Genomic DNA, 27,120 nt, shown 5'->3' on the forward strand with positions numbered 1-27,120 from the left:
ACCCCCTGGTCACATAGTACTTTCAGAAATGCCTGACATTGTTGGCCTGTTCTGCTTGGCCACACTGAAATGTCTAGCTCCGGGTGGTTCTGCTGCTTCCCACATATCCTAGAATTCACTTTTGTTCCTGTTAGTGAGTATTGAGCTTGTTCCCCATGCTTGGATGTGACCAGCAGTGTAGCTGCATTCTCATGGGTGTCATCACATGCACGTGTGTGAATCAGCCCTCACTAGATGCTGTGAGATGGCTCTGGAAAGTGGCCATGCCATCTTACATTTCCTTCCCCCACACAGACCTATCCTAGGGGGTTGCCTCGTGCTTCTGGTGTTCTGCCAGGCCCTTTGTTCTCTGTGTCCTTTTCCCTACTCTGGAAACCCCACTCTGCTCTGGGCCCTGTACCTGGCCTATTGTGGGCTGTAAGTAGCACCACTCCTGTCCTATTGATTGCTGCCACCAGCCACTTTGTCCTGGGGTTCTGCTCCTCTCTGGTGCCCACAGCCTTTCAGACTCAGCTGTACCCCAGTCTGCTGCTGTATGATGTATTGTTTGGAAATGCCTCAAGGTGCTCTAGGCAGAATTGAGGACTGCTGACTTTGAGAAGAGTTCACAGGCTCTGGAGTGTGGACCTCCCACCTAAGCTCCCATCAGCCTGTCCTTCCATCAGGTGCCTTTTGCTGATGTTATTTCTTTCTCACCCTCATTTCTTCCCCTCCATTCAGTCCTGGAACAAAACAGGCCTCAGAGCCCTCTTTTCCACAGCTAGAAGGTGCAGTGCTTTTCAAGGTTCTGTTGGCGTTTCATTTCTAGGGAGCATTTTTCGGTCATATCAGCATCACATAAAGAAGCTAATTCTACATTATTGATCTTTTTTAGAGACGGGGTTTTACTGTGTTGCCCAGGCTGGTCGCAAACTCCTGGGTTCAGGCAGTCTGCCTGCCTCAGCTTCCCAAAGTGCTGGAATAACAGGCGTGAGCCACCACACCTGGCCCATTATTGATCATTTTTAGGTATAGAAAGTAATCAAGAATCTCCAGAGAGCTGATGGTAGAATTATAGTCATCTCTGTTCTTTGAAAGAGTGCATTCTGCTTTTTTGCCTTACAGAGTGTTACGTGTATATTTTTTAAGTTACATGATTATTTCATAAATTATGTGTTCACAGTGGTTAACACTTGCACTGCAGCACCTCAGCTTTCTGGGGATGAAGCTGCCCCTGATGAGGTCCCCCCAAGTCCTTTCCTACATGTCAGTCAAAGGCCCATGGGGTTACATTAGGTGGCCCCCATCTGGCATGTTTGGGGATTAGCAAGAGACCATGTGGTGGGAATGGAGCAGATGGCATCTAGGCAGGCTTCTGCTTACCTGGAAGGGAATGGAACTCCAAGGGAATGAATGTGATGACTTGGTCGAGAGCCAGGCCAGGGCAAGAGTGGAGCCTTTGGGCGACATTGCAGTGACCCAGGACATGGCTTGGGTAGTAGGGAGCAGGGGAGGTGGTGAGAACTGGTTGCATCCTGGAGAAATTTTGAAGGTGGAGCCTGCAGAATTTTCTGGTGCTGATGTGGAGGATCAGAATCCCAGGAGCCAAGATGGCATGAGGTCTGGGCCTGAGCTCTCATGTCCTGCACTAGGGTGGGGAGAGCTGCTTTGGTTTGGAGTCATGTGGAGTTTGAGAGGCTCCTTAAGCATCTGAGTGAAGGGTTCTCAGGCACTGGGCTTGGTGAGAAGGAAAGTTGCTGCTATGTCCTCAAGGAATGTGAGCTCTTTTTAGTGCACCAGGTGCAAGGGGCCATTGCTGTGACCTTCCAGAAGGTGCCAACATTGCCCTTCTGTGAAGCCACTGCTGTTATCACAATAGGTCATGGTGAATGCCAGGTGTCAGAATATCTTTGACACTTGACACTTTGACCATGACCTACTGGAAGCCTTCGGGTGACATTGCAGTCACCCAGAGACAGCTTTTCTAAACTATCGTCAATCTTCAACTTTTGGACTTTTATTCTTAGAGAGATTTAGACTGGTCATTAAAGAGAAACATGAAAAGTATCTGTTGCCCCTTCCAAACTACTGTTATTGGGCTGCTCTGAAATGTGCTGTGCACAGGAGTGATGCTTTCCATGTACAGTATGTAGCAGCTTCTTTTTGCCACCGTGGCAGAGGGGATCCCAGTCCTACTTCATGGCTTTTTTTGGTTTCTAGGAAAAGTCAGAAAGATATTCTTTCCTCCTTGATCCACAATCTTAAATACTTGCCTGAAACTAATAAACTTCTCAAAACCTGGAGATGTTCTCATCCTGCAACTGATTAAGTTCATGGATTAATCTAAAATATATTTCTCTAAAATAAATATAATATTCCTGATTATGAAAAAAATATGTTCTTTCTTAATCATCTGGTTTTAGATATTCATGACGTTTTCTCCTAATTACACTTTTTAGATTTTTTTGGTCCTTACTAATATGCATCCAGATGTTTTTTGCATGTATTGATAATTGATTAAAAAAAAGAAAAAAATATTTTCTTATGCCAGCCAAAAAAAAAAAGATATTTGAAATTTAAAGTCAGATCTTTGTAACAGAAGAAAAGCCTCTTCTCTATTAAAGCAGTTTTCAATTAAGGCAACTCAAACATGGTTTAAAGGCTCTAGACATTACTATCCTCGAAAAATGTTGGAATATACGTGCTAAAAATGCACAGTGAGCTCTTTTAAACATGTTAAATTAAGGTCATTCTGCTTTATAGTGTTTGCTTCTGGCTTCAATTTACATCAATTTTAAATTTCTTGAAAACATATAAAATAATAGAAATGTGTCCTAAATTTAATAATGAGTATTAATTGTATTAAGAAATGAAATGGCCAGGCGCAGTGGCTCAAGCCTGTAATCCCAGCACTTTGGGAGGCCAAGGCGGGTGGATCACGAGGCCAAGAGATGGAGACCATCCTGGTCAACATGGTGAAACCCCGTCTCTAATAAAAATACAAAAAATTAGCTGGGCATGGTGGCGCGTGCCTGTAATCACAGCTACTCAGGAGGCTGAGGCAGGAGAATTGCCTGAACCCAGGAGGCAGAGGTTGCGGTGAGCTGAGATTGCGCCATTGCACTCCAGCCTAGGTAACAAGAGCGAAACTCCATCTCAAAAAAAAATGAAATATAAAATTGAACTTGTTAGTATATTAACATAAAGACAACCATCTTGCAAGTCTTTCATCAGCTCTTAGTAAAACACAGGATTTTATAATGAATGCTCAAATTTTACTTATTTAGAGGAATCAAATTTGGAGAAAACTGAGTAGAGGAAGACAAACTTGTTTTGAAAAATGGTTGCTCTAAAGTAGGTTATAAAAACTAAAACTCTTTTATTGCTCTTAATTTTCCTCAGTTAAGAAATTGATGCTGCTTTTTAAATTATTCACGTCAAATGGTTTATAAAATAATAGTATTTTGTTGTATATTGTACATTTTCTATCTGAGGAAATTTTTTTCGTATATTTCTTAAATTAAAAATTTTATACATCAAAAAATTCAGGCAATATAAATGAGTAGGATGGGCACAGTGGCTCACAGGCAGCCCTTTTGGAGGCCCAGGAAAGTGGATCACTTGAGCTCAGGAGCCTGAAACAAGCCTGGGCAACATAACAAAACCGTCTCTACTAAAAATACCAAAATTCTCCAGGCATGGTGGCTCGTGCCTGTAGTCCCAGCTACTTGGGAGGCTGGGGTGGGAGGATCACCTGAGCCCCAGAGATGGAGGTTGCAGTGAGCCATGATTGCACCACTGCACTCCAGCCTGGGCAACAGAGCGAAACCTTGTTTCAAAAAAAGAGAAAGAAAAATTGTAATTACCTATTTGCCCACACCCAGAATCAACATCTTCAACATTTAGGTCATATCATCCATTTAATTCTTCTAGACATTTTTTGCACTTGTTTATGGACTTTTATATACACACACCCCATCTGTGTCACTACTTTTGTCCTTTTGTTTACTTAAGTACTGAGAAGAATTCGCTTCCCATTGTGAATGTGCATATATATATTTCTCTTTTGACCTCCTGTAATTTTTATTTTATGAATGTCAACACTATGGTTATTTGTCCAGAGATATATATAAATTATATCTTAATGGGCATAATGTTACTGAGCAAAAGGGCTGGCTGCCTGACACGCATATGGCACCAGCTTATTTTGATTTGATTTTTTTAGAGACAGGGGCTTGTTCCATCACCCAGGCTGGAGTGCATTACCATAATCATAACTCACTGCAGCCTTGAACTCTGAGGCTTAAGTGACCCACCCATCTCAGCCTTCCAAGTAGCTGGGACTACAGGTGTGTCCCACCACACCCAGCCAAAAATATTTTTCGAGATGGGGGTTCCAATATTATTGCTCAGGCTAGCTTCAAACTCCTGGCTCCAAGTCATCCCCAGCCTGATTCTCTTGGGTACCTGGGATTACAGGTGTGAGTCATTGCACCCCGCTCAGCACTGGATTCTAAGAAAAGAAAAGCTTTATTGCCAGTCAACCAACAAGGAGATAGGAGGCCAGCTCAGATCTGTCTCCCCATTCTGTCCCTAAGACAGTATATTTAAGGGAGAGATTTTGGGGAAAGCATTTAAAGGCTGGTTAGTGATTGTCAAAGGGAAAGGGGAGGTTTGGAACGTCCCCTGGGCACGTGCAGCTATCTCTTCATGCTTCCTCATGCGTTGCATGTTCAAATTCATGGCGAGTGAATATGAAACATGAAGAAATTCCAGCTGTGATGTCAGCAAGCTTCTTCTGCACAGACTCCAGTTGGTCACCTTGGTTGCCACCAATTTCAGCCAGGTTTGTTGTCTTACAAGCAGAGGGAGTTTTAGCAAGCTGCTGTTTTCTTATCTGCCGTCCTGTAACTCAAGCATTCCTGTTAGTCACTGGTTTCTTTAACCCTTTGGAGCATGGTTTCAATAACACTTTTTCCTCTAATAAGTGTCTTTTTTTTGAATCACTTAGTGCCTTTTTGGCCTAAATTCAACCATGTAACCAAGGTCCCCTTGCTCTTTTTGTTGTTGTTTTTTATTTCAAATATGCTTGGGATACCCATGCCATTCTTTCATTTTCAGCCTTTCTGAATCATTTGAGAGAGAGAGAGAGAGAGAGAGAGAGAGAGAGAGAGAGAGAGAGAGAGAGAGTGTGTGTGTGTGTGTAACTGGTTACTGTAGATCTAGGAATAAGCGTGTTTTTACATACAACCTAATGGCTAATATTGAGTGTTCACCACATTCTAGTTGCTCTTCTAATACATCTTGTATGCATTATTTTATTTGGTCCTCTCTATTAGCACTATTATTCTTTTTTATACCTGGGAAAACTGAGGTACACAGATTTTTCGAAAAACTTACCCAGTAGTAGAGGTTCTAGCCAGAGCAATTAGGAAAAAAGGAAAGGAGGAAGGAAAAAAGAAAGGAAGAGAGAGGGAGGACATCCACATTGGAAAGGAGGTAAAACTATTTACAGAAGACATTACCTTATGTATAGAAAATCTTAAGACACCTACCTTTAAAAAAAAAAAACAATTAGAACTAATAAGCAGTTTCAGGAAAATTGCAGAATACAAGATGGATTGTATTTCTATACACTAGCAATGAACCATTCCAAAATAAAATTAACAAAATTGTTTTATTTACAATGGCATTAAAAATAATAAAATACTTTGGATTCAATTTAAAAAAAGAACCTTAAAACTTCTCCTCTGAAAATTATAAAAGTATTGAAAAAAATTAAAGATAATCTAAATAAGTTGAAAGACAGACAATGTTCATGGATCAGAAAACTTAATATTGTTAAGATGGCAATGCTGTCAAACTACTCTCAGATTCAATGTGATTGCCATCAAAACCCCAGCTAGCTTTCCAGTAGAAATCGACAGCGGGTCTTAAACTGCATATAGAAGTACAGGGGATAGCCAAACCTAAAACAGCCAAAACAATCTGACAAAAGAAGAAAGTTGGAGGACTTATACTTTTCTGTAGCAAAACTTACTATAAAGCTGCAGTCATCAAGGCATAAGGATAGACTTACAGATGAGTGAAACAGACTTGAGAGGCCACAAATAAGCCCTTACGTTTATGTTCAGTTGATATTTTCAAAAAGAATGTCAAGACAATTCAATTGGAGAACTAATGGTCTTCAATGAATGGTGCCTAGACAAGTGAATATCCACATGCAAAGTATGAATTTAGATCCTTACTTCACACCATATTCAAAAGCTTAATTTAAAATGGATCGGTAATGTAAATATCAGAGTTGAGACTATAAAACTCTTAGAAGAAAACCTAAGTGACAAAAGAAAAAATAAATTGGTCTTCATTAAAAAAATTTGTGCTACAACTGATGCTATTAAGAAACTAAAAATAATGAGAGAAAATATTTGCAAAAGATATATCTGATAAGGAACTTAGATCTAGAATATATATTTTTTAAATAATTCTTATAGCCTGGCAACATAGCAGGGTCCCATCACTACAAAAAAAAAAAAAAAAAAAAATTAACCAGGTCTGGTGGCACATGCCTAGAGTCCTAGCTACTTGGGAGGCTGAGGTGGGAGGATTGCTTGAGCCCAGGAGATCAAGGCTGAAGTGAGCTGTGATCATGCCACTCTACTCCAGCTTGGGTAACAGAGTGAGACCCTGTCACAAAAAATAATTAAAAATAACTCTAATGCTATGGACTGGGTGTTTGTGTCCTCCCAAAAGTTGTATATTGAAGCTCTACCCCCAATATGATGGTATTTGTGGATAGGACTTTGGGGTGATTAGGTCACAGGCTGGAGCCCTCACGAGTGTGGATTAGTGCCCTTATAAGAATAGACATTAGGTTGGGTGAGGTGGCTCATGCCTGTAATCCCAGCACTTTGGGAGGCCAAGGTGGGCAGATCATTTGAGGTCAGGAGTTCAAAACCAGTGTGGCCAACATGATGAAGCCTTGTCTCCATTAAAAATACAAAAATTAGCTGGACGTTGTGGCGAGTGCCTGTTATTCCCGCTACTTGGGAAGCTGAGGTGGAAGAATTGCTTGAACCCGGGAGGCAGAGGTTGCAGTGAGCCAAGATTGTGCCACTGCACTCCAGCCTGGATGACAGAGCAAGACTTTGTCTCAAAAAAACAAACAAACAAAAACTCTTTGGACTTAGAAGAGGAGACATAAGGGAATTTTCTTCCTGTCTCTGCTCTATTTCACTTGTGAATACAAGAAAATGGTCATCTGTAAACCAAGCCTCATACCTTCACCAGAAACTCTCTACTGCCAGCTTGACTGCAGACTTCCAGCCTCCAGAACTGTGAGAAATAAATTTTTTTTTACTAAAACCACCCAGTCTATGGTGTATTTGTTATAGCAGCCTGAACCAGCTAAGACATCTTACAACTCAATGAGACAATCCAATTTAAAATGTTACTCAGGGTTACACAGAAGCTCAAGAATTCTCACCCAGGTGATCCACTTCCTTTGAGTAACTGACTGTTGTCTTTCCTTCTTTTTCTAGAGCTCCAGTATTGTAATTTTGTGCTCTTGTATTACAGAGACAATTGCTTTATTAAGTGGTGTTTAATATCATGGTGAAATTTTGGTCACAGTTTTCATCTCTATGAGGCAACAATTTTTTGCTGAGTGTTCATCTGATTTTTTTTTCTATTTCTTTTTTATCTTGAATACCTTTCAATATTTGTAGTGCTTAGTCTATTTTGATCACCTATCTTAGAAGCAGCTAAGTTATTCACAGGTTGGCTGTTTTAAGGAGGTTCTCTTGGGGACTGGCTGGTCATAGACTAGTTGAAATGTAAAGTTGATGCCATGGCTCGAGGTTGGTGTATGGGTTTGGTTGTGACTTGCTTGAGACTTCTTTAGTCTGTCACCTCTGCTCTTCCCAGCCAAACTGGGCCCACACTTGGACCCTGCTACTTAAGTCTTATCCCATCCTTGCTCTTACAAGCAAGGGACTTAATGTGCCCTTCACCTTTGATAAGTGTTCTTGGGGCTTCTGCTGAAGTTGGCCCCGTGGCATTGTGCTTGTGCCGCCAGACAGATGCCCACACCCCTTGCGCAGTCCCTATTGCATTGCAATTTTGCGATGCACGATTTGAGATTTTCCTAGTTTTGCTGAAAATAAAGTTCACGTTTTTGTGTCTTTGCCTTTTTGATTATGAGCAAGTCCAGCAAATGACTAAGAAGATGACAGCTGACACTGCCTCTTTAGGACAGGAGTCATCAAGTGTCTTCTGGATTATCACACCCCAGTATGTGCTGCAGCCCCCTCTCCTGGATTCCTTGTAGACACATTTGTGATTCTCAGATTTGCATTTTCTTTCATCATTTTTATCTCTAGAAGAATGCGTCTATTTATTTTTCCACACCACTGATTCAGATTCAAGTCTTGGCCATCTGTTGTTTTGGTCTCCTGTTGAGGTTTGGTTTCTGGAGTCCACCGTTTTCATTAATTAATTGGATTCTTTTTCCAGTCTCCTCATTTTATGAATACCTTTACCTCTAACACTGACCTTCTTGAGAATCTTACTTTTTTATTTAATTTAAATTTCTCATTTTTATTTTTATACAAATGCAGTAGTTATACATAGGATCTTATATTTTTAGATTATGTTTTCTGTGGTATACCATGTTTACTCATTCTTTGGTGGCTAATTTCTCTGCTTTTCAGATAGCTCTCTATAGTTCAAGAGTTTGGTTTAAATGTCTAACCATTCTTAGTGTCTGCATATTTTTGCAAATGAGGTTCAGGTTGATCAATAATGGTCTTGTTGGCCTTTTTTAAAGGCTGCTATTTGATTTCCCAGGCAGGCTTCCCTTCTGAAAATGACAGCCACCTGACCACAGGACCGTGGGAGTGAACTGTGTCCTGGCCATGATGAGTGGGTGGGGTTGCTGACAGACACATTTCCTTTTTGTGTGTGAGTTTTCACAAGTACACACAAGTAAGGACAGGCAAGCTACTGGAACCTCTTTTGATTGATGAAGAAGAAAGAAAGGAATTGCTTAAGAGCCTGCTTTGAGGGATTTTACTGCAGAACTAAGCTACTCTTCTGTTTTGCTTTTTCCCAGATGCTAAGTGAAAGACAAGAAAGAAGGAAATAATTATATGTGTTGTGCCCAACTCCTAAAACAAGCCAGTTAGTTGCAGGTTTCTTCTTTGGCTGCTGATGTGCGTGGTACACTGTGACTGTGTTGGGGAAATGGGGTTGTGTAGTGAAATGGAGCCTCCTTCACCTTGGCGTGTGTCCTTCTTGATGTGCCCTTGCTCAGGTGGAGGAAGACTTTAACAGACATAAAAAACTAATCGGTGAGTGTTCTACATCACCTCCTTTTGTGCTGAGTTGGCAATCCCCTCCACACTTCTACTGGGCTCTCTGTTCGGAAGCTCATTGCAGGTTCTGTGTTCTCAGGCCCACCTTCCCCTACTCCTTAGAGCACTAGAAGGCACAGTTCTCTTTTCTTTTTCTTTTTTTTTTTTTTTTTTTTGTATTTTATTTTATTTTTTTGAAATGGAGTCTAGCTCTGTTGCCGAGGCTGGAGTACAGTGGCACAATCTTGGCTTCCTAAAATCTCCGCCTCCTGGGTTCAAGCGATTCTTCTGCCTCAGCCTCCTGAGTAGCTGGGATTATAGATGCACACCACTACACCTGCCTGATTTTTGTAATTTTAGTAGAGATGAGTTTTCACCATAGTGGCCAGGCTGGTCTCGAACTCTTGACCTCGTGATTCTCCCACCTCAGCTTCCCAAAGTGCTGGGATTACAGGTGTGAGCCACCACACCCAGCCAAAGGCACAGTTTTCTTCTCCTGATGAATTTGGGAATTCAGTTCACTGACTGGCAGAATAGATGCCAAGTGAATCTGTTTAATGATTATACTTCCAGTTTTCAACATCATCTCGTGCAGAGCTTCAGCTACCACTACATTGCAGTAGTTAGGAGGACCACTGTGGATTTGGCTTTTTTTTTCCCCCACTCTTGAGAAAGAACCCTTTTTTTCCAAACTCAAGATTTTAAAGCTATATAGTCATTTTACAGAATATACCCTTTGAGTCATTCAAGGTCCAGTCAGGAGACAGAAACTGTACCAGTAATTTGAACTGGGAAATTTAATAGAAATAATGATTAACCAGCAACAAAGGATTAACTACTAAGATGGGAGATAAATGATGAAGAATACAGGGCCAGGAGATGTGATAAGCAGCTCCCACCCCAGGGCTGAGGGAAGGAATACCCAAGAAGCAGCAAATTTGAAAGAGGCCCCCTCCCAGAAGACTGAGGTGCAGACCCATTAGATGGTGAAGTTCACTAAGGTGTCCGGGAACCAGCTGGCGGGGAGGAAACTGCCCACCAGTGGGACTGGAGTGCCAGTGAAACTCACAGAATGGTGTGAGCCACTGGCTCTTCTGCAGACAGCTAGCAAGAAAACCAAAGCCCCAGAAATGAGGAGAGCAGGCCCTTCTTGTCTTATCTTCACAGAGCCCTCTACTGGGAAAGCCAGCTGTTGTGGAAGGAATGTCTACAGGGTCCTGCTCCTGTGTCACAAAGCAGGGTAAAGAACGGTGGGTTTGGAATGAAAAGGCAATAAATAGTTAACTGAGTCACCAATATTAAGAGGTTCAAATTGGGGGATTTCATGTTGTACAGTTTCCTTGAGTCATTTAAGAGAAACGATTGTAGAAGAGCTAGGGTATGAATGAATCCATTGATGCAGAAGCTCACTTTTTGCCCACATCTTATGGTAGAGATGATTTATATGCCAGCTTGTCTCTTTAGGAAGATGAAGTACCTGGGGATTCATTTGTCCCTGTATGATGCAGAACCCTTCCCTTGGAAGCAGAAGCAGCAGTCTGACGTGGTGGCTCACACCTGTAATCCCAGCCCTTTAGGAGGCTGAGGTAGATGGATCACCAGAGGTTAGGAGTTCGAGCCCAGCCTGGCCAAAATAGTAAAACCCTGTCTCTACTAAAAATCCAAAAACTATTAGCTGGGCGTGGTGGTGTGTGCCTGCAATCCCAGCTACTCAGGAGGCTGAGGCAGGAGAATCACTGTAACCCAGGAGGCAGAGGTTACAGTAAACCAAGATCACACAACTGAACTTCAGCCTGAGCAACAGAGCAAGACTCCATCTAAAAAAAAAAAAGCAGCAGAAGTAGCAGTTAACATCTTTACGCTGTCAGATATAACACTACTCTTTATGATTTTTAGTGCAATTTGGAGAAGTTATTTGTACAGTATTTTAGGAATTGTGAGAACCCAAGATTTGAAAATATGCCAAAATGAGAGTGAAATGCCTATCAAAAATGTTAGTGACCTTTCAAAGAATGTAGCTACAGTTTTCTTTTGAGCTCTCAAGATTATTTTCATTGTACAGTATAATATAACAGGAAATTGGGTTGATGTAATTATTAGACAATAAAAATCTTAAGTAATGGAACTAACAGTACAGATATGAATTCTGTAATAGGAGTGGCCATCTGGATAGAAGAGTTCTAATTGGCAAGTGAGCTGCAAATGAGCACATGAAACAGGGTAAAGGACAAAATCAAGCTGTTTCAAGAAGAATTTTCCCACAGAGCTTAAGACAAAGGATAAAGAAGTACTTTGTTAACCAAGCCTTAGTCACCCATTTTCACCCAGACAAAGTCTTCAATAATTTTGTAAATGTGAATTTTAACAATATTCTTTATACTTAAGCCTGGAAAAGGATTTTTACCACCATGACCAAAACTGGAAACATTGAACAAAATTTTGCTTTTTAACTTATATTTTTTATACTGTGTTCTTAATACTGTTTCTCCTCCAGCTTAGTATTTGAAACGCAGTTATGGTTTGAGTTGCTGCTGAGTTCAGCAGGAAACAATGTGATGCCATTGCTTTTTCCATGTTGAGCATCTGGATGATGCCTGTGCTTAAGTGGCTGTGAGGCCCTTCCAGCAGGGAGAGTCTTGTGTCATCTGATCATGTGCTACTTTGGGAACATGGGGTGATGATTATAGTCCTCTTGATAGTGAATTTCTGTATTTTTAGGACCAGAAGGTACATTTTAAGTTGAGAAAATTTGAAAGGATAGAAATGGACTTGTGACTGATACAAGGGACACTCAAAACAGAACTGATGGTGACATTTGATGAGCTACTGTCCACGTCATAAAGCACTATGCAAATGATGGAGATTGAACCTGTGAAAAATTACTTTGGCAAAAAGTCTTGAAAAATATTCTGAAAGTTTGGTTTCTTTAAAATACATTATGGAAAATATTCTGATTTTTTAAAATATGGTTTACATGTTGGCAGGAAAAAAATTATTGGATGCTGTGTTGAGTTACATGCACCCATCATGGAATCAAAGGGCTCTTCCTCTCATCTGTAGTCTTACTCTGTGTAGACCTTATTAAGAAGCTGCTTTGCATGCTTGAGGACCTGTTCTGAATGAACCCTACTCAGGAGGGGCATGAACCCTCGCTGTGTGTGATGTTTTCTGGTGATGCTCATGTGATTCTGTGAGGGCAAACAGCAAGCAGCAGCATTGGACTTGGAGCTGTCGTGTGCCAGGTGTGGTGGTGCTGAGCAGCTTTCCTGTGCTACCTTATTATACTCCCATAAAACCCATTCAGTAAGAGTTGTGTTTGTTCTTCAACTGAGGAAGCTGAGGCTAAGCATACCCACCAAGGAGAAACCAGGATTCCCACTCCAAACCCTCTGCTCTTAGGACAGTGTGAGGAAACCTGTTCCTTGTGGTTGACTCAGGAGCTAGAAAGGGCCTGAAGAATACCTGCTCCTCTTCCACCTGCAGCAAAGGATGCCTGACTCTTGGCTCAGATGGCTGTTGGTACAGTTTTAGAGATGATTATACAATACACTAAAAAGTTCAAAGAGCTAAAAATATATCTCTGTACCTCATTTTATATCATCTTGACCACCATCAATTCTTTCTTACATTTAGCTATAAAGTTTAAACTGTTCATAAACCTATTTCTTCTATTTTTGTCTTCTTTAGATTTGAAAAAGAGCAGGTCAGCATCTTCCCAAATCTCTTGACATCCTTGGAAACCATGCATTTATGCCATTGAGGGCAACTCAAGAATGGTTGGAAGCCTGTGGTCACCTGGCTGGGACTTAGTGTTCCCTGTTTGCAGAGCCTTTCTTTGTGGCCTGCATTGCACCTCACATACTGCCTGCTAGTTCTGGTCATGATGAGTTACCCACCTTTTAACAGCATATGTCAGGTTGGACTTCAGTATTTATAGTCATAAAAGAAGCGTTTCAGTTATTAAGGGGTTTGTTTATTCGTTAATAGACATCTGAGTGTCTCCTATGTGGGGGACAAAAAGGGCTCTCTGACAGTTTTTTTTTTTTCTTTCAACAATTTCAGTTGAAATATCAAGAACTGCTTGGGAGTCTGTCCTCAGGGATAACTCTCCATTGAAAGTCTCCGAGAGTATGGTGATCTAATTATTGAACAAAGTTCATAATATGGTTTCTGCCCTCCCAAAACATTGCCTACAAATTCTCTCTCTTTTTATGTTTAGTACTTTAAAAATTATTTATTAAGAAATTAAACTAGATTGATGTATGTTTTGGTGTAGTCCCCTTAGAAAATTTGTTATGGAGTGTACAGTTTTGTTAATTAACTTAATTTGCATATAGTGATCAAACTTCATAGTGTTTGGTACTGTACCAAACTTGTATTTTTTTGGGTGATTTCTGTAATATGTGTTCTGTTCTGGGTGACCATTTTAAAAGGGACCTTCTTTGGCAGGCCAAGGTGGGTGGATCACGAGGTCAAGAGATCAAGACCATCCTGGTCAATAAGGTGAAACCCCGTGTCTACTAAAAATACAAAAAATTAGCTGGGCATGGTGGCACATACCTGTAATCCCAGCTACTCAGGAGGCTGAGGCAGGAGAGTGGCCTGAACCCAGGAGGCGGAGGTTGCGGTGAGCCGAGATCGCACCATTGCACTCCAGCCTGGGTAACAAGAGCAAAACTCTGTCTTAAAAAAAAAAAAGGAACCTTGGTAAGCTGAACTGTGTCTAAAAGAGATTGATTAGGTGAGGATTTAGGGAGGCAGAAGTTGGAGAGACATTTAGATGAAAGGCTACGAATTATTTTTAAGCAGAGCTGTCCAGTAGTAGAATCAGCTGCTTCATGGAGTTGTGAGCTCTTGGTGTATAGAGAAGAGGCTAAGTTCACAGCTCAGAGATTTTTGTAGAAAGGATTACTATAAAATGTGAAAGATCAATTTTCATGAACTTCAAAGGTTTTTTTAACCTTTTTTCCTTTTAATTACTTTCTTATTGAGGAATAACTTATATAAGAAAGTGCATATGGCCGGGCGCAGTGGCTCACGCCTGTAATCCCAGCACGTTGGGAGGCCAAGGCGGGTGGATCACGAGGTCAAGAGATGGAGACCATCCTGGTCAACACAGTGAAAGCCCGTCTCTACTAAAAATACAAAAATTAGCCGGGCATGGTGACATGCACCTGTAGTCCCAGCTACTCGGGAGGCTGAGGTGAAAGAATCCCTTGAACCTGGGAAGCGGAGTTTGCAGTGAGCCGAGATTGCACCACTGCACTCTAGCCTGGTGACAGAGCAAGACTCGGTCTCAAAAAAAAAAAAAGAAAGTGCATGTATCTTATGTGTGCAGCTTGATAATTTTCCATTTGTAGACACCTATGTATCCCTACTCAGAGAATGGGAGAATGGTGTAGAACAGGTTCCCTGTACCTGTCTCAATTATGACCTCCAAAAATAGCCACCGTTTTTATCTTTGGCATTATAAATTAGTTTTGCCAGATCTTGAATTTCATATAAGTATGTATGTATTTATCATATACATGAATAGATTATGTATTCTGAAATTTATCAGTATTGTTCGTGTTACTGTGGCTTGCTTGCTTGTTCATTGCTGGGCAGTATTCCATTGTAAAAACAAATCACCATATATCCATTCTGCTGTTTAACTGACATTTTGGTAGTTTCCAGTTTTGAGCTACTATGAATAAAGCTGCTGTGAACATTCTTGAACATGTCTGTAGATCTCTATAAACAGACATTTCTGTTGGGTTTATACCCAGGACGGCATTCCTAGGTTATAGGTTATACTTCCATACAGCTTTAGTAAGTACTATCAGTTTTCCAGAGAGGTCATACAAGACTCCAGATGTTCCGCTTCCTTGCCAACATTGAGATTATCCATTTTTATATTCTCAGCTATTCTAGTGAGGCTGTAGTGGTATCTCATTGTGGTTTTAGTGTGCATTTCCTTGATGGAATATTGTCCAACTTTTCTCACTGTTTATTGGCCATTTGAATATCCTCTTTTGTGAAATGCCTATTTAAGTCTTTTGGCCCGTTTATCTTTAATTGGTTTGTCTGGTTTTTCCTTATGATATGTAGATCTTAATATATGTTGGCTACAAGATCTTTGTTGGGTTTGTTTTTGTTTGTTTTTAAGATGAGGTCTCGCTCTATGGCCCAGGCTGGAGTACAGTGCCGTGATCTCAGCTCACTGTAACCTCTTCCTCCCAAGTTCAAACAATTCTCATGTCTCAGCCTCTCAAGTAGCTGGAACTACAGGCACACGCCACCACACCACAAAACTTTTAGTAGAGAGTAGTAAAAGTTTTGTATTTTTAGTCAGGCTGGTCTCAAACTCCTGATCTCACATTATCCATCTGCCTCGGCCTCCCAGAGGGCTGGGATTACAGGCATGAGCCACCACGCCCAGCCCCTTTGTTGAATTTTTGTATTGCAAATATCTTTTAGTTTGTGGTTTGCCTTTTTCCTATCTTAACAGTGTCTTTGGATGTACATGTTGTAATTTTCAGGTAGTGAGTATCTTTTGGGGGTGGGGGTTAGTGTTTTTTGTGTCCTGTTTGAGAAGTATTTGCCGCTACCTAAGCTGTATTGTCCTTTCCATGATTCATGTTGAATTAATTTTGTGCATGGTGTGAGGTTGGAGTCAGTGCTTATTTTCTCCTCTATGGATATGCAATTTCCCTGGCACCATTCATGGAAAGATCATCCTCCCTGCACTGAAGGTTAAGCACACATACATATGTATGTGTGTATATTTATGAATACACATGTAACTGTGACCTTTTGGACCCATATTTACAAACCCTGTTCTGGGTGTTGGACCTTGCTGGTTAACAGGTGTCTTGTGCATATGCCTGCACTTGCATGGTGGTGTACATTGGCCTTCATCAGTATAGTCGGGCAGGCCTCCTGAAGCAAACCCTGGCTGCACTACCCTAGGAAGTGGAGGGGCTCAGGTAGGACTGTGAACCCTGACCTCCCAGTTGACTCACAGGGGGGCAGCTAGGTAGTTGAAGAAGAGGGGAGAGCTAAGAGAATTTCATAGTCTCAGTGCCACCTGAAATGCACACTCACCTCCCACAGCAGCCATCAGAACTAGGAGCAGTGGCAGACAGTCCAGGAATCTGGCCATGTCTGATGCCCCTTCCATGAGCTAGAGCTACTAGGATGAAGAAGACACAGTCCCTGCCCTTTAAACTTGCCGTCTGGTAGGGGAAACATACCCAAACAAATCAACAGGTCATGGTCAGCAGCAATGCAAAGGGCAGTTCTAGAGTTGAGTATCAGCTGCTGTGGTAATTAGGTAGAATTGACTGAATTAAGAGGGACCACAAATGAGCTGACTTTTTCTCAGATTCTCGAACCATGCACTGGAAACTGATAGAAGGGAAGTGAGAGGGGATTTTTCTCTAAGGGAATAGCCTGGACATGTCATTACCCCTACACTCAGGTGAAGCCAGGTAGTGTGAGGCTGTATCAGTGTGAGGGACTTGGGGTGTATATAGCCTCCCCACCCCAAGTCCTGACTCAGGGAGAACCATGAGGAGGACTGCGCTGGTGATCCTGGTGAGAGGATGGAGTTGTGGACAGACAGTAAGGCTTTGAGAGAACTTCGTAGGGTTATTTGGGTCCACAGTGAGTCAGTGCAGCAGACTCCATGGTTCGTGGTTTCTGACTTGTTACCAGCCTCAGAAACCCTGGTCTAGCTGCCTTCTGCCCTTGTAGGTGGACTGCTTGTGGAGCACTGGCAGGCCTCCTCTAGATGCCCACGGACATCAAAGTGAGTTCTTACTGGAGGAGGCCCTAAGCTGTTATGTCAGAGCAAGTTCAACCCAGATTTGCCCTTTTGTTATTTAGAAATTGTATTTACAGTGTCAGGTCACTTTGTAGCTCACCTTCCCGTTTTAAAGAGGCGGTCCTTGTACGTTTATTATGCATGCTTCTTTGTTAAAATGGATTTGCAAGTTTTTATTTCCTGCACAGTGAGAATCTGGTGATGAAACCTCAAGGAGCATAATGTCCTTTGGAACAATGACATTTACCTCCTCCAATTTGCACACATTGTTAATTGCCAAGATGATATGTGCCTGTTGATTAAAAATTGAGACCTTAGGACAGGCCACGCCTGTAATCCCAGCACTTTGGGAGGCTGAGGCGGGTGGATCACAAGGTCAAGAGACTGAGACCATTCTGGCCAACATGGTGAAACCCTGTCTCTAGTAAAAATAAAAAAATTAGCTGAGTGTGGTGGCAAGCGTCTGTAGTCCCAGCTACTTAGGAGGCTGAGGCAGGAGAATCACTTGAACCCAGGAGGCGGAGGTTGCAGTGAGCTGAGATTGTGCCACTGCACTCCAGCCTGGTGACAGAACGAGACTCTATCCAAATAAATAAATAAATAAATAAATAAACAAACAAATATTAATAGAAGTGAAGAAGTAAGAATGCCCTTGTCTCCACCTCTGCTCAGTTCTTTAATGATGGTTACTTTTAAAGATTTAGTGAACAGCCTTCCAAACTTAGTACTAGATAGAAGTTTATCTGTGGGGCATGTGTGTTTTCAAAAAAAATGGAATCATTATATACACTGTATAGAAATGGAGGCCTTTTTTCTTTTCACTTTTAATTTTTATTTTTTGTAGAGACAGGGTCTCTCTTTGTTCTGCATTCTCATCTTGGACTCTGCACCTCAAACAGTTCTCACCCTCAGCATCTCAACGTACTGAGTTCATAGGCATAAGCCACCATGCCAGTCCCTTTTTTTTCTGAATTAAACTGTGTGTTGTAGATTTTATTCAATGATAACACATAGAGAGTTCTGTGTTCTTTTTAAGGGTTGCATAATTGTCCATTATGGATATGTCATTATTTATTTTCCCAGGTTTTTTGTTTTTTTTTTTTTTTGAGACGGAGTTTCGCTCTTGTTGCCAAGGCTGGAGAGCAATGGCGCAATCTCGGCTCATGGCTCACCGCAACCTCTGCCTCCCAGGTTCAGGCGCTTCTCCTGCATCAGCCTTCCTAGTAGCTGGGATTACAGGCATGCTACCACACTTGGCTAATTTTTGTATTTTTAGTAGAGACAACGTTTCGCCATGTTGGCTAGACTGGACTGGAACTCCTGCTTTAGGTGATCCACTCACTTCCGTCTCCCAAAGTGCTGGGATTACAGGCATGAGCCACTGTGCCAGGCATATTTTATCAATTATTTGCTGAATTTGCCCTTAGCATGTTTAGGTCTGTACAGTTGTATGAAAATATCTGTAGGAAAAAGTTCTAGGAGTAGAATTGCTGGGGCAAAGGTAAATCCATACTTTAAATTTTGAAAGATATTTTCAAATTATCCCCTCACAAATCATATTAACTTACATTCTTCTCAGCACTCTGTGAAAGTGGCTGTTTCTCACAGACACACCAATATTGGTGTCATCATTCTAACCCTCTTTGATAGGTGAAAACTATGTCGCTGTTTTATTATTAGAGGAATTTAGTATCTTTTTAAATTCCTAATATCCATTTGCACATCTTTATCTATTAAGAGCAAAATAAAAAATTGTAACTTTATTCAGTGTGATTCTAGATTATAACTGTTAAATATGTTTCTGTTCAGATGTTTTCACTTTTATTTAGTCAAATCTGTCCATCTTTCCTTTTTGCTATGCTTAGGAAGACTTTACCTTTCCCAAGATTATAGAGTTTCATCTCTGTTTTATTCTGGTCTTTAGGTCCACTGGAATTTATTTTTGTGAGTATAGTAGAACTCTGTTTCCATTTTTCTTCTTTCTTTTTGAAACAGCGTCTTACTCTGTCACCTAAGCTGGAATGCAGTGGCACAGTCTTGGCTCACTGCCACCTCTGCCCCCCGGCTCAGGTGATCCTCCCACTTCAGCCTCCTGAGTAGCTTGGACTACAGGTGCATGTCACTATACCCAGCTGCTATATAATTTTTTTTTTTTTTTTTTGTAGAGACAGTGTTTGGCTGTGTTGCCCAGGCTTATCTCAAACTCCTGTACCCAAGCAGTTCTCCCGCCCCAGCCTCCCAGAGTGCTGGGCTAACAAGCATGAGCCACCATGCTCGGCCCATTGTTTTCCTTAATGGAAGAGTCAGTTGCCCCACCTTCTTAATGAACAGTTCTTCTCATTGATGTGAAATATGAAATACTACCAAATAATTTTTTTTTTTACTCCTTGTAATTTCCTATTGATCAAATATTTACTAGGATCTTATGTAAACAAAGACTCTAAGACACTAGCTTTTCAGTAAATATTAATTTTTTTTTTTTTTTTTGAGACAAGGTCTCACTCTGTCACCCATGCTAGAGTGCAGTGGCAGGATCATGACTCACTGCAGCCTCCTTCTCCCAGTCTCAAACAGTCCTTATACCTCAGCCACTTGAGTAGCTGGGACTACAGATGTGCACTGCCATGCTTGGCTAATTTTTTAACTTTTGGTAGAGGCAAGGTGTCACTGTATTGCCCAGGTTGGTCTCAAACTTACAGACTCAAGGAATCCACCCGCCTCAGCCTCTCAAGTTGCTGGGATTGTAGGTGTGAGCCACCACACCTGGTGTAAACATCAAAATTATTTGATAAAATATTTACCAAAACTATAAATGGTTTCTGTACCCTAAAGTTACTAAGATATATGACTAAAAACACAGTAAATATAAAATGGAAGGAATTTTTTAGCTTTATTTGTTTTGTTGCCAGTTTCTGAGCACAAATGCCTTAGACTCTTTTTTTTTATAGTTTATAAATCTTATACACTGGAAGACAAAGTGAAGCGACAAATAAGTTGTATGTATGGGAAGTAGTTTTGTGCACGGCTTTCATAAAGTCTTCCTGTGTAGTCATTCAGTCCTTGTTCTTTTTCCCACCTCTTTCCACACAGCCTAAATGCGATGGCCAGCTATTACTGACACAAGTGTGGAAGCGTTTGAATCTGGTGGAATGCGACTACTTTGGGTTGGAGTTTCAAAACACTCAGTCCTACTGGGTAAGTGCTTTTGATTTGCGATAGAAACAGGCCCTAGGCATGTAGTAGGATGCCTGTGAAGTGCATGGGCATGCAGCCTTTGGGCTGCTGTGATGATACCAGCAGGATCTTTCATAATTGTCACATTATCAGCATGAAATATTTTTGCTATTGGAATATATTATTGCTAGCTGTAGATAATATATTTGCCTTTAATCCAAGCCTGAATTCACACCCTCCCTAAATTCTGTTCTGTTGCACATGTGCCGAGGAAACTCTCTTTAAAGTTACAAAAGCAACCTCTAATGCATCCCATATGAAAATCATTTTAGAAGTGGATTTATAGCAAACTTAATTGGTTATGCTTCATTTTACTTAATAGAGGCAACCTTAAAAAGTGTGGAGTTTTAATATTTATAGATGGAACTGTTTTAAAGAAATGTACATTGGCCAGGTGCAGTGGCTCACGCCTGTAATCCCAGCACTTTGGAGGCCAAGTAGGGCAGATCACAAGGTCAAGAGATTGAGACCATCCTGGCCAGTATGGTAACACCCCGTCTCTACTAAAAATACAAAAATTAGCTGGATCTGGTGGTGCATGCCTGTAGTCCCAGCTACTTGGGAGGCTGAGGAAGGAGAATCGCTTCAACCCAGGAGGCAGAGGTTGCCATCAGCCGAGATTGCACCACTGTACTTCAGCTTGGGCAACAGAGTGAGACTCAGTCTCAGGAAAAAAAAAAAGAAACATACACCAACCCTTTAGTTCAAATAAAAAGCATGTCAGCATCATTAAGTTCTGTCCAGCCTTTCAGATACCCTTGGCGGTGTGACTGGATTTATCCAAGTTTCCTGTTCTCGTGACATGATGTACCTCTTTTTTGCAGAAGCCCTCTCATCAGTTTGTTTACAAATGCAGTAGTACCAAATAGTTATTTGTTTTTAACAAATACACAGAAACTTATTGGGACCCATTCTGTGCATAGCAGCAACTGAATGGAGGTATCCAGTATAATACAGCACTTTTAATACCTTCCCAGGCTTCCTGAAGCAGGCACTGCTATGCTACTTGAACAGTTTGTCAGGGTTCAACTTGCAAAAGGGGAGGTAGAGTCTAGATATTCCTGACATAAAAATGTATCTAATCATAACCATTTTTGTTTTTATAGCACACTTGTTAAATAGAGGCATTATTTAATAGATTGGATTTCTTCTATTAACTCTTCTTTAGATTTGGCTTGAACCTATGAAACCCATCATTAAGCAAATACGAAGTAAGTCCTTTGTTTAACTCTTTGAAATCTGTTCATTTAAGATGCTTTGTTCTGGAATGTTTAAATGGCATGTTCAAATGTCCACTGTCAACACTGTGTATGGTTAGCAGGAAGTAATCACCAACAGCAGATAAACTTGGAAGTCATTTTGCTGTTTAGTTTTAGTAAATTTAACTCAGAAGATTCTAGGTGACTTGCTTCTCATTTGGAAGTAAGAGTAATGCTGTTGGATATCATCTTAATTTTTGGCCAATATGGAAAAATTAAGTACGAAGTTTCTTCCTTGGTTATGAAAAGACATTGAGATTCTTCTTTTAAATAGCTTTTAATAAAATAGTGAATACTCTTTTATAATTATAAACATAATTGTCATTGTGAATATGGTAATAACAATTCTATTATTATTTTTGAGACAGGATCTCACACTTTGTTACCCAGGCTGGAGTGCAGTAGCATGAATACAGTTCTCTGCAGCCTCCTGGGTTCAAGCTGTCTTCCCACCTCAGTCTCAAGATAATTATTTTTGTTCATCTATTTATTGAATTTTTAAAATTAAATCATGTAGCACTTCTCAGTTCTTCTATAATTGTGTCATATGAAATCTGTAGTTGTCTGAATCATCCATAATTTTTTGTATTGCTATTATAAATTGAAGAAAAACGTGTAGAAATAACTTTGTCATATCAGAACAAGGATTTCTGAGGAAAGAAAAAAATAACTTTGTTATATAAACTAAGATAATATACCTTTACAGTAATCAGATTTCAAAAATAATATGTTTTTATTACTACTGATAGTGGCCCGGTGCAGTGGCTCACCCCTGTAATCCTAGCACTTTGGGAGGCTGAAGCGGGTGGATCACCTGAGGTCAGGGGTTCAAGACCAGCCTGGCCAACATGACAAAACCCCGTCTCTACGAAAAATATAAAAATTAGCCAGGCATGGTGGCACATGCCTGTAATCTCAGCTACCTAGGAGCCAGAGGCACAAGAATCACTTGAGCCTGGGAGGTGGAGGTTGCAGTGAACCAAGATCGTGCCACTGCACTCCAGCCTGGGTGACAGAGTAAGACTCCATCTCAAAAGAAAAAAAAATAAAAAAATACTGTAAAAATTAACTTTTTAAATTATTTTTTTCCTAAAACATAAATTGGGGGGAAAGTATATATATATATATATATATATATATATATATATATATATAAAGAGAGAGAGAGAGTGAGCATGAGAGAGAGAGAGAGAGAGTGTGTGTGTGTGTGTGTGTGTGTGTGTGTAGGGGTTGGGCATGCAGAGTCTTGTTCTGTCGCCCAGCCTGGAGTGCAGTTGTATGATTTCAGCTCACTGCAGCCTCAGAGACAGAGTCTCACTCTGCTGCCCAGACTGGAGTGCAGTGGTGCAATTGTAGCTCACCGCAACCTCCAGCTCCTGGCTTCAAGCCATCCTTTCACCTCGGCCTCCTTAAAGGCTGGGATTACAGGTGCACACCACCAAACCTGGGCAGACATTTCTTAATATCATATTATTTGAAAAGATTTGCTGTTAACAGTCTACTTGGAAGCATGACCTCAGTTATACAGTAATATATGAAAAGAGAGTAAATGCAAAGATCGACCTTATTTGTGAAGTTTAAATTTTTTATAGGGCCAAAGAATGTGGTGCTTCGCCTAGCCGTAAAATTTTTTCCACCTGATCCTGGTCAGCTACAAGAAGAATATACAAGGTAAAGAGCTCACAGAGCTGAAGCTATTGTCAGCAGGAATCTTGTATTCACCTGTTATCTCCCACAGCACCTGGCTCATTGAAAGAATGAATGAGTCTAATATACACAGAGAAGTGATAATGTAGAGTGGTTAAAAGAAGCATGTTGGTAACTGACGCTTGCACAAACACATGTGAATAAGACTTCAGTGTAAGGATTATGGTACAAATTTGAGAATAAAAAATAGAATGGGATGTTAGGGTCATTTTGAACTTATATTTTCCAGATGAACATAGATTTATGCATGTTCATAAGGTTCTCAGGGATTTTGCTCATATATACTTATTTATCAACAAAATACGCTTAATTGGTAGAAGTACTCAGTGTGTTAGTCCTTACGAATTTATGGAGCAGAAATATTTTGGGTCACTTCTTTTGTGGTACTCTTTTGAATTCAAGATTGATTCTTTGTAGGAATGATCTAAAGATGGCAGGGTGCCATGGCTCATGCCTATAATCCCAACACTTTGACTGAGGCGGGTGGATCACCTGAGGTCAGGAGTTCAATACCACCCTGGCCAACATGGCAAAACCCGGCTAAAGAAAATTAGCTGGGCGTGGTGGTGAGCGCCTTTAATCCCAGCTAATTGGGAATCTGAAGCAGGAGAATCTGTTGAACCCAAGAGGCAGAGGTTGCAGTGAGCTGAGATTGCGCCATTGCACTCCAGCCTGGGTGATAAGAATGAAACTCTCATCGCAAATAAAAAAAAAAAAAAAAGAAAGAAAATGTTAACAGTTATTTCATCTGGACAGTAGGGTTATGGGAGGTTTTTCTTTGAATTTTTTATTTGTTCACATATCAATTATATTATGAAGAATAGATGAATAACCTAAAAACCAACTGAAAACCCAAGGTTAGATATGAAGGCGAACTGTGGTGTTGCAGTGGTATCAGAATAACTTTTTTGCCTTCTGCATAAAAGTGTACTCATAAAGGAATCATAGATGTCTTATGAACTCTTTTTTAAAAGTTTCTGCATACCATTTTAACAACACAAAATCATAGAATGTCAGCTACAAGGAAATGAAGAGATCACATTCGTTCAGCCTCTTGTTAAAGGTTTAGGAAACTAAACTCCAAAGATGGCAAAAAGTATTTTCATGAGTGACCATAGATCTTAATAGTTTGCCTGACATTTACCAAAAAAAGACTCTTTTGAGTAAATAAATAATTACTTATCACCTTTAAGTAAATAAATAAATAAGTATGGGGGTGTATATATATATATATATATATATATATATATATATGGATGTGTGTATGTGTATAAATATGAGTGTGTACATATGTATATATTTTTTCAGATATATATATTTCAGGTATATATATCCTGAAAATGATGGATAACATCATTTTCCTTTCCCTAATTCAGGATCATCCTGGGTCTTAAGTTTTAGGGCTCATGCTGGTAACTCAGTGTTATAGTTAGTCCCTTCTCCCCCATATTTGTGTGGAAGATTCTTTTTTCTGTTCGTAAAAAGGTACGTATTTGTGGTAAAAGAATTTTTTTCCCAAATAAAGCTAAGGGCCACGTATAGTGGCTCACACCTGTAATCCCAGCACTTTGGGAGGCCAAGGTGGGAGGATCGATTGAGCTCAGGATTTCAAGATCAGCCTAGGCAACATGGGGAGACCTCCTCTCTACAAAAAATTAGCCAGACATGGTAGTGTACACCTGTAGTCCCAGCTACTCTGGAGGTTTAGTCAGGATTATCCTATGAGCCCAGGTGGTCAAGGCTGCAGTGAGCTGTGGTAGCCCCACTGCACTGCAGCCTGGACAACAGAGTGAGATCCTGCCTCAAAAAATAAGTAAACAAAATAAGTCAAAAGTTTTCACTCACTCACCACCCTACTCGCCACATAAGTGTGTATCCTTCAGATGAAAGCAGAGAGGTACAATAAACACATAGGAACAAGAACTTTAAAGAGATTGTAGATGTTACAAAGCAGTATCAAATGTTACATCTTGAACTGTAGGTTGGTTTTTGTCCCCCACTTATTAAACATGCCATGGACATTTTTCCATATTGTATATAGAAACATACTAAATTAGGCTGTAACTTAATCATTCTCATATTCATCTGTATTTATTTCCAATTTTTCTCCATTATAATGCTGCAAAGAAACATTGTTCACATATCTTTGTGAACTGTGGCAATATTACTGTAGGAAAGTTTGTAAAAATGGAATTGCTATGTTAAAGGGTATACACATCCTGAATTTGAAAAGAATGTAGTAAATGTGAATAGTGTGCACTGGAGCATGGATTCCATTGGGGGCAGGGAGTTGGTCTTGCTTACCATTGCATTTCCAGCTCCCAGAACAGCATCTAGAACATAATTCACGCTCAGTAATTATTTGCTGATGGAATAAATAAACATATAAATATTTTCAATTGCCTTCTCTCATTACATTCTCTAATGGTATTCCAAAGTGCCTGTTTCTCAGATCCTAGCCAACACCAGATACTATCAATCTGTTAAAAAACTTTCACGGCCATGCTTTAAGCTGTATTTTCATTGGATATTTCTCCCGTTTTGTCCAAAATTGTGAGTGCAGTTTTGTGTTGGTAACAGAAGTAATGTGAATTTGTCACATTCCTCCTTGAAGGTATGGCTACAGATGTGTAATTATATGACTAGGTGGTATGCCTGAAAAGGCTAATTTCTTTTTTTTTTTTTTTTTAACCCTCCAAGATGGAATTTCGTTTTTGTTGCCCAACCTGGAGTGCAGTGGCATGATCTCAGCTCACTGCAGCCTCCGCCTCCCAGGTTCAGGCAGTTGTCCTCCCTCAGCCTCCCAGTAGCTAGGAATACAGGCCTGTACCGCCACACCCGGCCAATTTTTGCATTTTTAGTAGAGACAGGGTTTCACCATGTTGGTCAGACTGGTCTTCAACTCCTGATCCCAGGTGATCCATCTACCCCAGCCTCCCAAAGTGCTAGGATTACAGGTGTGGTCCACCACACCCAGCCAATTTCTTTCTTTTTTTTTTTTTTATTCGCATCAGAGTGCCTCAGTGTGTTCAGCACTTTCTGTGCACTCTCCCATGCGTGTGACTTTGAGTCTGCTGAGTTGGTTTGTCATCTGACTTTCACATGGCGACTGTTTGTTTCATGAAAGGCCTTTTGTGACTTCGCTGTTTTGTGATGGCCTTGCATTTTGCTCACTGTTGGGTCACTGCCACTTTCTAGGGGTCATTTGCTGTCTTGCTGTGAAGACATGTCTATGTTACATTCAGAGAATGTTTGGAGTTGATCTCTGTCTTATTTTGAACTCTCTTCTAGATACTTGTTTGCCTTGCAGCTTAAGAGGGACCTGCTGGAAGAGCGTTTGACCTGTGCTGACACCACATCAGCCCTTCTCACGTCCCATCTTCTGCAGTGTGAGTATCACCCAACTGGTAGGGGAGCATACACTGAGCATGGCACAGATGTACCTGCACTCAGAATAACTGCAATTAGTTGCTGAAGCACGTGTCTAGTTAATGAGCCTGGCCATAGAATGAGGCGTTTCAATTTCAAAATTCTTTATAAGCTAAAGATTAACTTCTATAAAGTGGAGCTCCTTGAGGAGTCCCTTGAGGAGCAAGTAGTTTCCACCCAGCAAACAGGTCAAAGTCAAAATCTGTAGCCACATTCCATCTTTTGGGTTTTATGCTTTTGTGCATTTTACCAACAATGCATCTTCAGTCTAGGAGTCAGACTATAAACCAGACTCTCAGCAAACCCTGGAAAGGGCCTCACTGGGATAAAAGTTATAGTCCTCTCAGATTAG

General features: G+C 40.7%; 1 protein-coding gene across 15 annotated transcripts in view; it reads left to right on the top strand.

Moving 5' to 3' along the window:
* The window catches only part of FARP2 (FERM, ARH/RhoGEF and pleckstrin domain protein 2), a 147,233-nt gene that overhangs the window by 34,227 nt on the left and 85,886 nt on the right, over positions 1 to 27,120 (top strand). For 12 of the 15 annotated variants that reach the window (XR_013519199.1, XR_013519198.1, XR_013519201.1 and 9 more), the window contains 4 exons: positions 20,230 to 20,334; positions 21,542 to 21,584; positions 23,225 to 23,303; positions 26,631 to 26,728. Coding sequence is in view for 10 of the 15 variants with exons in the window: in XM_078328993.1 (XP_078185119.1) it covers positions 20,230 to 20,334; positions 21,542 to 21,584; positions 23,225 to 23,303; positions 26,631 to 26,728 (325 nt within the window). In the remaining 5 variants the exon portion in view is untranslated. Of the gene's footprint in view, positions 1 to 20,229; positions 20,335 to 21,479; positions 21,585 to 23,224; positions 23,304 to 26,630; positions 26,729 to 27,120 lie in introns of all 15 variants that reach the window. The other 3 variants (XM_078328995.1, XM_078328996.1, XM_054258378.2) reach the window with 1 other exon arrangement.

This window comes from Callithrix jacchus, chromosome 6 (assembly GCF_049354715.1).
Source record: "Callithrix jacchus isolate 240 chromosome 6, calJac240_pri, whole genome shotgun sequence".
Lineage (NCBI taxonomy): Eukaryota > Metazoa > Chordata > Mammalia > Primates > Cebidae > Callithrix > Callithrix jacchus.